This window comes from Vidua macroura, chromosome 4, assembly GCF_024509145.1.
Source record: "Vidua macroura isolate BioBank_ID:100142 chromosome 4, ASM2450914v1, whole genome shotgun sequence".
Classification (NCBI taxonomy): domain Eukaryota; kingdom Metazoa; phylum Chordata; class Aves; order Passeriformes; family Viduidae; genus Vidua; species Vidua macroura.
The window spans coordinates 60,965,142-60,980,828 of record NC_071574.1 but is presented as its reverse complement, the minus strand read 5'-3'; the positions used below and the strand labels follow the sequence as shown (position 1 = coordinate 60,980,828).

Here is a 15,687-nt window from a genome sequence, read left to right as displayed (position 1 = left end):
TAAGGACTAGTGGAGAAGAGTTATTTTCCCCAGGGATGGAGGATGTGTTTTTTTGTATGGTTCTATTTCCTAGGTGCTCTCACAAGGAGTAGTGGCTTGCTCAGAAAAGGCAGTGAAGCAGAGCATTTGAAGTGGGGCAGAGGAGGAGATGTGTGTGCCTGATGGAGAAGCTCTGTCTGGGTTTCCTGAGGATGTGAATGCCTCTCTTACTGTGTCACTCACTCTGTATCAACCATGGAAGGACTTAGGGCTACCAGGGCCCAGGAAGTTCCTGCCATTAAGGGCAGAGGATCCAGCTCTTGGGGTTTCCTGTTACACGAGAAATGGGGCAGAAAGAGCCCTTTGTCTTATTTTTTATGCTGATACCATAATGCACTTGGATTAAAATCTTAATGTGTACAGAATTGGCTTATTTCCAGTATATTTATTTATTGCTTTTGTGCCTGATCTATATATGGTCTTTACATAAGGATTCATAATCATCTCATTTCTGACTGGATCTTGGTGTTTTAGTGGGGGAGAAACTTACTTGGTATAAATGCTAGAGCAACCACAGAAGTAATGTTCAGTCTGTATAATACAAATTAAGGTGTTGAAACAAAATAGAAGTATTTTTGCAATAAGAACATTATTGTACAAATGATGAAAATCCAGGAAAATACTTGCCCCTCTGAACAGTATTTGACAAGAGTTGTACGATTCTGAGACAGAATAGGTGTTGTGTCAGTTCGTGCTCTGTATCAATGAGTGTATGAATGTAAGTACACCGAAAATGCAGAGCTCGGAGTGGGAAGGGCCTGGCAGAGGGGCTGCGGAGCCTGAGCGAGGCTCAGCTCTGGCCGCGGCTTCAGGGAGCGCAGCCGCCGCGGCGGCTCGGCCCCGGCCCCGGCCCCTGTCCCTGTCCCGGACTCAGCCCCGGCCCCTGTCCCGGACTCAGCCCCGGCCCCTGTCCCGGACTCAGCCCCGGCCCCTGTCCCGGGCTCAGCCCCGGCCCTTGTCCCGGACTCAGCCCCGGCCCCTGTCCCGGGCTCAGCCCCGGCCCTTGTCCCGGGCTCAGCCCCGGCCACTGTCCCGGGCTCGGCCCCGGCCCCTGTCCCGGGCTCATCCCCGGGCCCTGTCCCGGGCTCGGCCCCGGCCCTTGTCCCGGGCTCAGCCCCGGCCCCTGTCCCGGGCTCAGCCCCGGCCACTGTCCCGGGCTCAGCCCCGGCCCCTGTCCCGGGCTCGGCCCCGGCCCCTGTCCCAGGCTCGGCCCCGGCCCTTGTCCCAGCCCCTACCACGGGCTCATCCTCTGCCCTGGATTCAGCTCCTGCGATGCCCTGCAGTGGCTTACAGTGAAGCAGATTCAGCTTGGTCCCAAAGTGAATCATATGCACATGGAACTCTCTGAATTGCACTGCAAAAACCTTTCAGAAAATCAAAAGATTTCGTAATAATGGTCAGAAAGAGTAACCATTTATTACTGACTATGAGACAGGACAACTCTTTATATCGTAGAACATCTTTCAAGAAAATGTAGTACTAAAATGAGCTCAGACTATGAGAACAAGGGACAAGGAAAATATCTCTTGCAGAAAGACTCAAGCAACATTGAATGCAGTTACTGAAAGATTGTAAATGGAACATTTTCAGCAGTAGTGGTAAAGGCCAATTATTGCAAATACATATTTTGACCAGTTTCCTTGTATCTCTCAACCAAAACATTCCCCACAATTGTTGTGGGGTATGTATTTTAGTCAGTGAGGTTTTGGATGATTGTGTAAAAATACAAATGTTAAAGAAAGTTAAGATTAGAGTTTGACAATAAACTAGAAGAAGGGAAATAGTTTTATTAAAATCAGATGTTGTGCTCTTCCTTTTTTTAAATTGAAAGTATTTGTTGCTGCTGACAATAAATGAAAACTAGTTACTAAAACCATTTAGCATGATGCTACATTGTAGGAAGCCTACTGTTAATTTTTTCAGGTCATCTCATGTTCTTATTGACTGTCTACAGACCATTTTCAGAATATCTAGATGTGCTTCTATATATGATGCTGTCAAACCAACGTGTTCCCACAAGAGCTAAGGAAACAGTGACAAAACTAGTGCAGACCTCTATCTTAAAAGTCTATGTGTGTTGCATTTTTCTGGTTCAGAGTTGAAATTCAGTCTTTGTAAGTAATTACCATAAAAAATAAGACTTTTTTTCCCTTCTGTTTACAAATGCATACTCCCTTCTGAAGTACAAAGCATTAAAAACAGTTTTAAGGTTATACAATATATTTGAGGATAATTTTCCTAAAAAAAAAAGAAAAAAAAAATCAGTGACTTCAAAGTAATTTTTCTATACAGGTGGAGTTTGCTGTCAATAGCGTATACGTTTTTAAAACATTTATCAGCCTTATCACCAAATAACACTACAGTGAAACCTTCATGCAGTGACAATACTGGGTACTTTTAGTCTTTATTGTGGTCAGTGGGGAACTGGAGTTTTTGAGCTCTTGGTTCTTAATTTTGTTTGACTCTTATTAGAAGAGTCTTGAATGACAGATGTTAGCAGTTGTGTCACAAAATTGCAAGAATAATTTTTTCTAGATATATTTGACTAAATCTTATACTAACTCTGGATTATTTTTATGGAAAGCGTAGTGAGATGAAATGTGAGACTTTTAGGCTGATCGTCAGTTATTGACTACCAAATCTTCCATTGTGGGTAATTAACAATTAATAAAAAATAAAAATAACAAAATGCAGATCTAAAGTGTGCTTTAGAGGCAAAGTATTTAAATGTAAACTGACAGTAGCATAAATCAATGAGACAATTTTTGAACCACAGACAGTATATATAAAAATATGTTAAGTAAGACAAGAAATAAAAAAACCCAAAATTTGAAAAATGGTTTAGAGCCAACTGGGGTTTTTTGTTTGTTTTAATGTACAAGATAGTGCTTTTTTACTTTTTCCTTTTTGACAGTTTGATATTAAGCAAAATGAAGTGTTTTCTACACCAGACCAGGTGTCAGGAAATTGGCTTTGCTTCTTACTGCAGTTTAAAGGTTTCTTAATCACTTTGTTAATGTGCACCAAATACTGCCTATGGTATTCTGCAGACAGGCTTTAACTTCCAATATTCCATAATGACTAATGAAATCTTCTGCAATGATTCCTTAAAATTTTGCTTTCTTTTTATATAAAAAAGTGTTGTTTTAAATTGGAAAAATACTAATAATATTAAAAATTTTGTAAAAATATTTTTAAAAAATTGTAACATCTTTACCTTGAAGTTTCAAGTAGCTTCACTCCTCCTTTTCATGGCTTTTAATTCAGTTAATTCAGTTTTGAATATTATTTTCCCATATACTACACATTTTGTTACATGACCCCCCCATTCTTGGTTAATTCCTTTGCTTCAGATGCAAGACTACTAATAAAACACAATAAAAAATGTTCCTCTGCCCGTTGCTGTTGCTGTAACATATATGCTGATGTAAAGCAGAAACTCAACAAAGTCACAATTTTCCTGAGATTAGAGGTAGCCAGGCTGGCTGTCTCCCCACTTCCAGCTCCGGGCCACCCCCACGCCACAGTTTAGATATTATTTGCTCTTTTGGGTCTCAGATTACGAGAGCAATTGATCTGCGTGACCTATTTTAGAAACTTTCACATTTGCTGGGGAAACCTAAACCAAATGTATCCCCTCAAGAGACAAATCAGCTGCAAACCGGCTCGGCCGACGCGAGGAGGCAGCCAGCGCGTTCCTGCGTCAATCCTGGGGGCACAGCTCCACCTCACGGCGTGCTGGGAACTCGCCACCAGATCCTTTAAAGAACAATCTTCACACCATTCAATTCAGAGTTCTGGCTCCTGATTCAAACTTTGGTTTAATTTAATTAGTTTTATCTCTGTCACATTTCACTGTACCAGCGAATTGTATAATTTCCTCTTTTGAAGGTTCCAGTTCTGAAATGTAGAATACAAGTAACAGTACTTTAAAAACAAAAATCTTGTCAGTTCTTAGCAACATCCAGCAAGAGCCTGTGTTGATTCAATGGGCTGACAGTGCTTAAAATATAACCTAGATAAAATATAACCAGTGTGGAACCTGGCCTGTCCTGTGTTGTATTTTTAAAAAGTTCATCTAAGCCAAAGGTAGTTTGTACTGAAAAGGTTCTCTATAGGAGTAATTTCTGCATCAAAACATTTCTGACTCGTTTTCAACTGTAATAGTTTAGGTAAGAACTGAAGCTCTTATTTTAAAATGTATTTAATATAAATTTTGCTTCCATTTATAGTATCTGTTCTGTTTAGGGTTTTACTCCAGACTTCTGAAAACACTTACCTTCATTACATGCACTAACCATGGAAAATTTTCTTTTTTCTTTTTTTTTTTTTGTATTACTTTTTTTATATGCTTAGACATTGGAAAAACAAGTTTATGTTCTTACACTAATTACTGTATCTCCTCCTAGTACTGAGACAGTACTTTTTTTGGTCAGAAACATGCAGTTCCTGTTCATAAGCTGATGTCTTACTGAAATTCAGAATTTCTCTTGAAATAGGCAATGGGTTTGTTCAGCTTGACTATATGTTTGGAATTGAAAACATGATAGGTGTTTGTATATTAATATTATAACAATCTTAAATTTTACACTTCTCGCCAAGGGGCTTGTAGAATATAGTCACCTTTTAATGAATCTATAGATGAAATCTATTTAGGTGAGATATTGGAGATAATATTTTGCAAACATATTGGAAAATTAAATGTAAAATTTTCTTTAGGGTATTTTTCCCCAGTTTTTAGGGATAGTGTGGCACTATAGTCAGTAGTGCTTGTTAGTGCTGCTGAATCAACAGTAAATACCATGTCTCTCACAACTTCTACAAAAGCCTTTCTATTATGTTTTGGTTTAAAGTAATTTTTAAAGTTTCTGTAACAAAGTACACCTTTTAAAAAATTCAGAGTGGCAATACAGCGCGAAGTGTAACAGTTTTATATGGTAGGAAATAGTTGTGTATTGTTGTGATGGAAGAGTAAATTTGATAAAACGCTATATTTGTTCAATGAAAATGACTATTCAGCATGGTTGAATTCTCTGTACAATATGTCACGGGAACCTACTCCAATCATTTTAATCGTAAACAATGCTGCTGCTTCTTGCAGTGGGTTAAACGCATGCAAATTGGACCCTACTGTTTCATGAGTGATCAATTCTTTGTTGGGAGTGGAAAGAAATGCTGTATGTATTGCTAAGAGACTGAAGGAAGCCTAATCAGCGTCTTGGTTCTAAAGCCTCTGCGTCTCATCAAGATGCTGCTTTGGAGGCAATGCTTTCCTGTTTCTTATCTTTTTAAATAACTTAGCCTGCTCTGAAATCATTAGAAAAATCTCTGAACAGAGGAACATCTACCATTTCTAGTGCAGGCCCCAAGTATAAATAGAGCTGTGCATGCCACCTGTGGTAGCAGATGGCAGCCATTCACAGCTTCCTTTTGTGTCGGACCTGCATTAGATGCAATAATTGCTTTTATGTTTTAATAAGAGTTGTTTAAAAAAATCTGTATTGGCAACAAAACACAGATATATGTGTTAAAGAGACAGTTTACAGTGAGGCTCAAACTGGAACTTAAAGTAACTTTTTAAAAGTCATGTTACAGGCTTTAATGTGAATTTTTAGCATTTTTCACTTGCATGATGTTGATGCTTTTGTTTGCCACATAGTGGCAAACTGCTGCTGCTTCACTGTTGAGAATCAATTGAGTTTTCATGATTGGAAGTACAGCCTTGAGTTTTTAAATAACACCTGGAGTTTCCAGATTCAGTACCTGAGTGTAAGAGGTTATCATGTTGAATTTTTTAGGTTGTAATTAAATATACTTTATCCAGTCATAGCAGATGCATCTTGTAGGAAGTTCCCTATTGGTGCTGTTCAGCTCCTGTCCTGCCTTGTGCTGATACAGGTATTTGGGGAGCTGAAATGAAAGAAGCTAATTCTTTCCAGAAGATTAATTTTGAAAAAAAAGTAATTTCAGTGTTTTGGTGTGTGATATTGACCCTCAAGGGAGTATGAGTGGGAATGGGAAGAGAAGAGGGAGAGCCTGGAGTTTCCCAAGTACTCTTCATTGTTAGAAGGAACATAACCCTCCATATTCTGGAAGTGCACAGAAGCTCAAGAAGATGGTGTTGCTGTAATGATGTAACTGGTGCTCACAGTATTGTGAGGAAAGGTATTTTATTCCCTGATTCCCTTAGAAATGTCAGTTATCGGGAAATTCAGCAGTGTTCTTCCATTTAAGTTTAGTTGTTATGTAGTGCAAAAGTGCTGCAACTATGAAGGGCTTTTCTTTAAGCCCTCCTATCTCTATGGGGGTGGGGGAGAAGGAAGGAAATAATTTCTTTATTTCAGGGTTGAAGGAAAGGCTTATTTCTCTGCTGCAGACTTTGGGAGAAGAAAGAAGTAAATTTCCAGATGCAAAGAATGAGAACTATGATGAGGGGCCCATACTCAGATGTGTTTGTTCTTCTTCAAATTGCTCTCATCTATCCTTTTGACACCTGTGTCATCTGGTGGTAAAAATGTTTTGAAAACAGGCATGTAGAGCAAATTGGAAGCTGCAGTTATGATGGATGGGTAAATGGAGTGGAAAAATGGGTGTGCTGAAATGCAAGTGGGATTTAAAATTCTACTAGAATTTAAAAGAATTCTAGTACTTGAAAGATTAATTAAGAGAAGATACAAAAATTTATCCCAGAGGCAGTGAAAAACAGAGTAAGAAAGACAGACTAGCCAAGAAAACCGTTGCAAGAAGGGAAGACTTTTTTTACAGAGATAAAGTTAGGTTTGGCCAAGTTCACAGTGGGTTGCTAATGGTATTAATACCCTCCTAAAGTTAAAATATTTTTCAGCTGTTTTAATAAAAATAAAATTAGCAAAAATGTGGATTTGTCATGCATTTGGAATATAAATGAGGAATGGTTTAGTCATGGACTCTAGACTAAATTAATAAGGAAAAAGCTATAGACCAGTGGGGTAAAAGCAAGATACACATTGGGATATAGAAAAAATAGTAGAAAAAAAAGGTGTTTCCAGCAGAAATAGTTACAAAGTAACCAACACCACGGAATGGCTTTCTAGTACTTTGCATTGGAAATGGATGGATACAAACTGGAACAAATGCAGAGGAAAGCTGTGGGTTCTGCAACTTCAGAACTGTTTAATAAGAAGGAAATAAAAGCTTGGGATTATTTGTCTGGGCTACAAACGATAGATAGATAGATAGATAGATAGATAGATAGATAGATAGATAGATAGATAGAAGGAATTAATTACTGACAGTAAAGTCAAACACACATGCAGGGAAATAGAACTTTTAAGGGAAATGACCATCCTGAAGCAAGAAGAGATGTATAGAAGTTGGTAATCAGTAAACCTGGAAATTAGGCAATAATTTGACAGTAATAAGAGCAATAGGATTCTAATAAAGCCACTCAGTTGTAATAGGGAGAAGCTTTATTCCCTTTAGGCTGAAGCTTGATAACTTTGTGAAGAGTATATGGTGGGCCTCTGATAGCACCAAAATAATTGCAAGTTGATGACCCTGGAGATATCTTCAAGATTTGTGTTTGTATAATGAGGGTTATTTTGTGTCTACAAAAGTTCAAGCATCATACAGAAAATCAATCAATTTTGTAAAATAAAATTAGCATTCCCTCCCTTTAATACTAGTGAGATCTTTTTAATTAAAAAAGTTTATTTTTTCATATGGTTATGACAAATTGAATTCAAAGCGATGCCAGTAGTACATGGTAACAAAAGGTGAAAGAAATATCTGCAGTGCAGGATTGCAGAAGATGCTGTTAGAATTCAAGAGAAACTAAAACAAGAAGTCTCACTTCTGATGCAAATCTTGGGAACTAAGAGCTCGATGTGAGTATGGGCATAATGGTGTCATTCTAAATTCATGAAAATAGCTTTACAAATGAAGGAGAGGCAAAGTGGGGTCAGTGCAATTCAAACACATGATGACAATTTTAGCCTAAATAGAATGCTCTTTGTGACTAGATGAATTAATTACTGTAAGACAGTGCTCTTGCTTGTCATTCTGATTCTTTCTGCTTGTTAATCACTCCTAAATTGTAACTATTGCAGTAATATTAAGATTTATTGCTTACAAAATTTTGCTTACCTATATTCTAGTTTAGTATTTTCTCGTGCATTAATGTAAATGTTTTGGAATGTTTCTTATTTTACGTTTGTTTTGTCCTCTGTAGTACTTTCTTTCTGCCTATTAAGAATTATTGTTCCACTGGAACACTGTATAACTGTTTTAGATGTTTTGCTTTCATAGTCAAGCTTGATTCATCTATTCAGCAAATTTGATGACATACCAAGTCTGAGCTGAGAAAGAGATTACTGTACAAATAATAAGTTCAAGTGGTGATGAGAAGAAACATCTGTAGAATGGTTTTGCTTACTCTTTGTGCCTCATTGGTCTTGTAGAAATTGCAGTATTTCCCTTCTTGCTGTGTATAATGGTGCTAACACACTTTGGGAAACTCCTGAAGGTACTGACAGAACTCATTTTGCTATGAATGGGATGAAATTTCTTGTGATAATCACGCAAAAAACTTGAGACTTGAAAACTGGGAAAATCCTTATCCAATATGATGCATTATAGTAAAACTGAAACAGAGCAAATAATAATAATATGGAAATGGAGACTTACTTATTTGCATAAGGAAACACTTTTCCTGAGTTGTACAAATTACTGTGGTCTTACTAAGTGCATTTTTTCCTTGCACTTTTTTTCAAAGCACTGCTTTTGAAAAAAAAAATTGGAGGAATTAATCTTCTATTTATCCAAACTATTCTGTGTTCTTTCTCTGTGGGTTTTTTGTTTGTTTAATTGCAAAGATCATTTGCATGAAAATGGGATTTTAACACTAGAACAGTTTCTGATACTTTTTCCCAGATACATGGAGTAAACCGTATTTATTGTAACTGAAAACAACTTCTGTTTTGTAAAATGCCTTGCATGCTTTGTTTACACTGAATTATTAATCAGTATTTGAGAATATTGTTTTAAAAGTTGCCTCGGAAAATATATACTGCTAATGTATAGAATTCTCTTCCCTTTTCCCCCTCCCCATCATGTCTTCTCATTTCTCTGGTGAACTACACTTCTGTAGTTCCTCCATTCTCTAAAATAAGCAGCATCTTCTGCTATACCAAATCTTTTAAATTAGACTGAAGTTTTAAAAAGTTGTTTCCGATTTTTTTTTTTGGCTTTCCAAAAGATCATTGTAAAGATTTCTTAAAAAAAAGAAAATAAAGTGATTTATAGTAAAAGTTATCCAGAGTGAGGTGGAAATTCAGAAATGGAAATTAGATTGGGATGTATGATCTGGTAAAGCTTGCTCATGATTATCAGATAGTAGAGATATAACGTTAATTTGGGCACAAACTGGTCACTGTATTAGGGCAAAAGTAGAAGGGGAGAGTCGGTTCCTTGCCGTACAAGTTTTGATAGCTGGACTTGAATATGTATATCTGATCAGTAAAGAGTTAAAAAATTTCTTATGTGGTCTTCCAAAATTAATTCATTTCCAGAGTGTATATTAAATTCTGGAGTCATTAAATTCTGATTGACAGTTTAGATAATGTTTTATGTTACCATGTTTAATATTTTTAATGTTTAACTTTATAGTTATATTTACTGTTTAGTTTATGTTTTTTGGGAAGAAGACATGAATTTTTACTACTCTTCTCCAAGCTGGACCTTCATACAGCAGATCTGGTTTAGATTATTGTTTTGTATTGACTGCTTGGAAAATGTGAAAATTCTAGTAGAAAAGAGTAAATTTTATTATTCTGTTTAGTTATAGAATAAGAAAGTTATGAATTAATGTTTGAAGTGTGGAATACTGAACTTCAAATATAAAATAATCTGAAATTTAATTATGATTTCTATTCATTTAGATTTCTCATATTGGAAAGCTGAAAGATTTTCTTCTGCAACACAGAAAGGATTACATTAATGCTTACAGGTAAGTGTGCACTGTGTTTAAATGTGTTTATCTATTATCTCTTATTTTTTATTTTAATGCTTATAAAGTGAAGACCTTTAAAACCTATAGACTAAAACTAAAACAGAGATTGTTATTAATTGGCTTACTGTGAACCAGATGGAGGAATAAGATGGAGGAATAGTGCTGTCACAAGAAAACAAGGCACGTGAATAAAATGAGGATCAGAATATGAAGATGATTCAAAACTGCTGTATCTGTTTACTTGTTGGTAACTTTAGTAGTAGAATTTTTAGAAGATTAAAATACAAATTTACAAGTTGGTGTTTGTAAGAAAAACATAGTATCTTTTGGTCTGCAGATACTAAGTCAAGTTATCAAAAGATCTAAATGGTAGTGAAGCCTGTGTTTTAGGTAACTGAGTACAAATCATTGTAGCACTTGAGGAATGTAAAATTTGCTTTGTAGTGAAACTTTGTTACATGAAAACTGGGTGAATCAGCCTTGTCTGCGGTCCAGTTCTGACACAGCCCTGACTAAAGCTGAGCTGTTTCTTCAGTCAAGGTAGATAAAATGCTGCCTAAAATCATTTTGGGTTAAAAGCTTCCTAGGTACCAAATAGAAGAGCTATCCAGACAGATACCCTTTCCCCAGGGAAAGACAATAAAAATAGATGAGCCAGCTGCTATTCCTTAGGCTCAGTCCATGTTGGAGGAACAGTTTTTCTGAGAAACAACTCTAATCCTGAAAGGGTCTGTCACAGTAACAGCAATACTACCTCATCAGTGGAATCAAAGTGTGTTCTGAGTAAGTTATCAGGAGACTTCTGGCACCCTTTTTTGTCTCCACAAGAGTTTAAAAGCTGTATTTTGTTATTTTGAAGACAAAACAAAAAATGAAGATGGCTTCTTTTATAAGTGAGAGGCCGTGGGAGCTGTTCAGTCCGTGCTGGTGAAAATGCTGCTCGAGGTGTACACAGTTCTGTGTGTGAGGTGGATCAGGGATGCTGTTTCCAAGGAGCAAGCAGAAGTAGTGCTCAGCTCCGTGTTATGACTGGCTCTCTGCTTTTCAATGCCTGTAGAAATAGGGCATGAACAACGCTAGGTGGAGCCAGCAATTTAATGCTGACAAAACTACATGTACTGTGTGAAAACTTTATGTACATGCAGAGGTTGAGAAACTACAAATAATACCAGTAAGAGCAGTCAGTAGCAGTTAAATTTTGGGTAGTATTTGTATTTTATTAACAGTAGTGTGCATAAAATGGAAGTGGTTTGAGTAAAGATGTGCCCAGGTTATTTTGTTTGCCAGAAGTCTTTAATGTTCTTTTTGTCAACAAGTTGCAACAAGTTATCATGGTATTTCTCAGTGCTTTTTACCTTCCTTTCCCCCCACCCAAGTGTTCATTAAGGAGAGGAAAGAAGTGTCATTTGCTTTATTAAACCTTGAAATAATCCTGCAGATCTCATCTATGATTGCAGTTGATTTTGTTCTTAATGGTCAGACTTAAATTGCTTTTGTTTAATTTGACAAATTCCATATTAGATTACTTGTGCTGTTCTACTTCATGGATGCAAAGAGCATCACAGCATCCATGCTGTCAGTCTTGCAGTCTTAGCAAATGCCTCACTCACTCAAGGCAGCAGTTAACAACTCTTCAATACTTAAGTAATGGGGACAATTTTTGAAAAATTTAATACTGAAAGGCTGTGCTGAAATTTATGTAGGAGATGTCAAATTTCATTAAGAAAATTATTACTCTGTATTTTGTCAGTCCTGCTGGTTTGTTTTCCCAACTATAGCACAATATGTTGGTGAAATTGAGCTTTTGAGTTACCAAGTTGTATTATTGTGTGCCTTTTAAAACTTTATTGTGTTACAACCAGGTTCTTGATTGCTTCTTTGACCTTACCTTTGAAGGCTATGAATTCTTTAATAATGGAGTCTTTATTTTTGGCATACGTGAAATATCCTGCTACAGAGGGTATGTCTTTAATTCATTTTTAGAGGAAAATTTTTAGCAATGAGAAAGTCAGTTGGAAGAGTGGTTATTTGAAAGCAAGGCCCTGACCTATTTTATCAAACTTTAATTACTTAACTGAAATACCTAAAATGACTTAAAGTAAATGAATAATTGCTTATTCATTTACTTTCTTCTTGATTTGGCCATTACCTACAAAATATCTAAGTGGCAAAACACATTAAATTCTTGATGTAGTGATCTAAGTTTGCTGGTTTACAGGCCACTGCACCTTTATCCTCTCCTGTTTATTAGGATTTATTTCTTTTCTCTTACATGTAGGGTTTTTGCCTTCTGTGATAAGGACTTCTTTGTCATTGTTTTAACCCCAGCTGGCAGCTCGGCCCTACAGAGCCACTCACTCTCTGCCCCCTTAATGGGATGGGGAGAGAATCAGATGAGTAAAAGTGAGAAAACTTATGGGTTGAGATAAAGTGAGTTTAATAGTGAAAGAAAAAGCCACATACCCAAGCAAAGCAAGGAATTTGTTTACCATGGGCAGGCAGGTGTTCAAGCAAAGCAAGGAATTTGTTTACCATGGGCAGGCAGGTGTTCAGCCATCCCCAGGAAAGCAGGGCTCCATCACATGTAACAGTGACTTGGGAAGACAAATGCCATCACTCCAAATGTCCTCTCCCTCCCTCTTTTCTTTCCCCAGCTTCAGCAGAGCATGAAGCCATATGATCTGGAACATCCCTGTGGTCAGTTGGGGTCAGCTGTCCTGGATGTGTCCCCTCCCAGTTCCTTGTGCACCCACAGCCTCCTCACTGGTGGAGTGGGATGCAGAGGAAAGACCTTGGCTCTGTGTAAGCACTGCCCAGCAATAACAAAAACATCCCAGAGTTATCAGCACTGCTTCCATCACACATCCAAAAAGCAAACCCTGTACTTGCTGCTGGGAAGAAAATTCATTCTACTGTGAGCAAAACTAGTGCACACAAGTTGATCACTCTTTCTGGAAAGGAGAAGAAGGGACTCTTGAGTCCTGAAGTTGTTAACAAGATGTGGGCACTTTTCCATTTTTTCTTATTGAGCAATAAGTCCTTTCAGATGAGGCTTTCAGATGAGGTCCCATTTTTAGTATATTGACTGCTATACATTCTGTATTGTTCCTCTCAGTCCCTTTGCTATAATGCTTTCCTACAGTGCTTTTTACACTGTGCTAGGAGAGATCTCATCTTCAGTCTTTGGTAACTTGTCTGATGTCTCATCTGTGGACAACTTGTGCCTTTGCTTTTCATCACGAGCTCCTTCATGTTTTTGATCACTGAACCACCAAGACAATTCCTATGTTTGTGTTAAATATACTTCAAGAAACCAGCTGTAGTACCCTAACACCTGGAAATTTGAAATAATCCTCTTGGATTCCTTCACAGCCTTCAGTTTCTCTGAAGGATCTTTCAAGGTTTGGGCAGCTTAAAGACCAGTCATTATTCCTACTGTTTTAATGAGACACTGGAAAGGAATTGAGAGATTTCTAGATTTTTTTCACAGAACACCTACCTCATACTTAAAAGAAAAATAACTGAGAGAAGAGCTTTCCATCTGGGATTATTGGACATCTCATTAATTGTGTTTTGCAACTGCGGAGATACTTACATAGTTGATCAGTGTAGTGTAGATGACTTCTGAATAGAAATGTCACTTTTTCCACCAGAAAAGCTGCATGGGTGGCTTTTGATGTATCTTCATTACATGCTTCTGTAGTCCTTCTGTGCAGTTAAGTGTTGAACATTTGTTGTTAATTGCAAATAATATGCCTGGAAAAATTATTAACAAATCATCTTTCTGTTTTAAAAATAATGTTAGTGCCCAGTAATTATGCCTCCTGCCCTAGCATTTATCTGTCTTAAGCATTTCTCTGTTTCAAGGCAATAAATCAGTTACATAATTTGCTGCTTAATAGAAAATTATTGAATGCTTACACAGCGTTGTGTGGAGAGCATTTCCTTGTATTTAACAATAAAAGAAGTAGTCATTAAAAGACACTAAAAATAGTGTTTTACTGACTCCTGTACAATGCCAGGCTGCATTTTCTTCTTCACTTAGTCACATTTTTACAAGAAGTAAGGCTTGCTCTGTTGTATTGAGGTAGTAAAACGTGTAGATGATCTGTAAAGATTTTCTTCCTGGAGGAGTATATTTTTCTGTTCTCCAGGGAGTTATTTTCAAATTATTTATCTTCTTTTTTTCTTTTTTTAGTTACACTAAATTCATATATCACATTTCAGAAATAGTAATTTTTCGTAGTAGCATTCTGGAATATCCCAGCAATATTTTACAAAACAGAAAATGCTAATTCAGGTATGCCTGTATTGCCTATTCTAGTAGCTGAGGCTTCCACACAGAATTAAAAGACCTATATAAAAAATGTGGAATGTTTTGTCATTTGAATCGAGGACCTTTTAGCTTGGATTTATGTCAGACAGCATTTGGATGGAAAAAGGCAGTAAATGAAAATGCATAAAACTTAGCTGAGTAAGAAATCAAACAATTTAAAATATACTAGATGCGCAAAGGGAAGAATATGACTGCTGTATTTGCAGTTAAGACTCGTATGGGCGCTTAACACATGGCTAGCATTTCCGTATGGATTTGCTAGACAATATCTGCAGGTGGTAAGTTGGACATATCTCTACTATTTTACAACTGATTTGTTTCTGCTTATTGCTTCTTTCTCTTTTGTAATACACTGTTGGAGGAAAATCAAAATTTTCTTCTTGATTTGTTACCTTTATTGGATTAGTAAGCAGAAGATTTTATGTACCAGCAGAATTACTAATTCCAGAAGCTAACCTAACATCAGCTTTGCTTCCTTGTGCTTTGCCAGAAAAATAGAACCACAGAAATGTTAGGCTGAAAGGACCATGGCTGAAACATCCAAAAAGTGAATGACTAGTGTTTTGCTTGCTTTTAAATATTTATTTTAGTGAAGATTTCGTATTCTCATTCTGCTTTTTCTTGTTTCCATATCCATGTTACTAGAATAATGTGGCCCATTGTAATGATGACTTTTTATGCAACAGTATGTTGTTGTTGTGTTTGGTTTATGATCCAATATGATCCCAGATGACTTTCTGAGGAACTGTTCCCTAATCAGTTGTTCCCCATTCTCTGTGGGTTCAGATTCTGACTATTCCTTATTCAATTTTTTCGTGTCATTTCTCCAGGCAGTATTGTTTGGAATTGAAGTCTTGTTCTCTTGATACAGTTTTAATTTGTTTAACTTTATGACTATGAAAGTTTAGTAAGTATATATTCCATTCTGCTGGGTTATTAATGAAAGTATTAAATAGCATCAGATTTAGGACAAAGTCCTGTGAAACACAACTCAGTGTTTCTTTCCGTTTTGGTGTATAACTACCCCCAAGTTCAACTTTGCAGTTTCACATTCATGTGGTGCTTATTTCTTCTAAGTCATCTATTCTTCTAATTCATTTATTCACTGGTGAGAATGTTACGTGAGATGATAACAAGAGCCACACAAAAATATAGCAGTGACTGCTTTTCATCCATCCATAAGACCTGTTATTGCATCCCAGCAGTAAATTACACTGCTTATGATGTACTATTGATACATCCTGGGTACTGGTAATCTTTTTGTTCTTTCCTGAGTGCTTAAATATTATTTATTTATTCCTGTACTTTTCTAGACTGAGAGGTC

At 36.9% G+C, this 15,687-nt stretch overlaps 1 protein-coding gene across 1 annotated transcript in view; it reads left to right on the top strand.

The window, feature by feature from the left end:
* STX18 (syntaxin 18) overlaps positions 1 to 15,687 on the top strand; it is a 59,048-nt gene that overhangs the window by 24,009 nt on the left and 19,352 nt on the right. Inside the window, exon 2 of the mRNA XM_053975319.1 lies at positions 9,957 to 10,024. Coding sequence (XP_053831294.1) covers positions 9,957 to 10,024 — 68 coding nt within the window. The remainder of the gene's footprint in view (positions 1 to 9,956; positions 10,025 to 15,687) is intronic.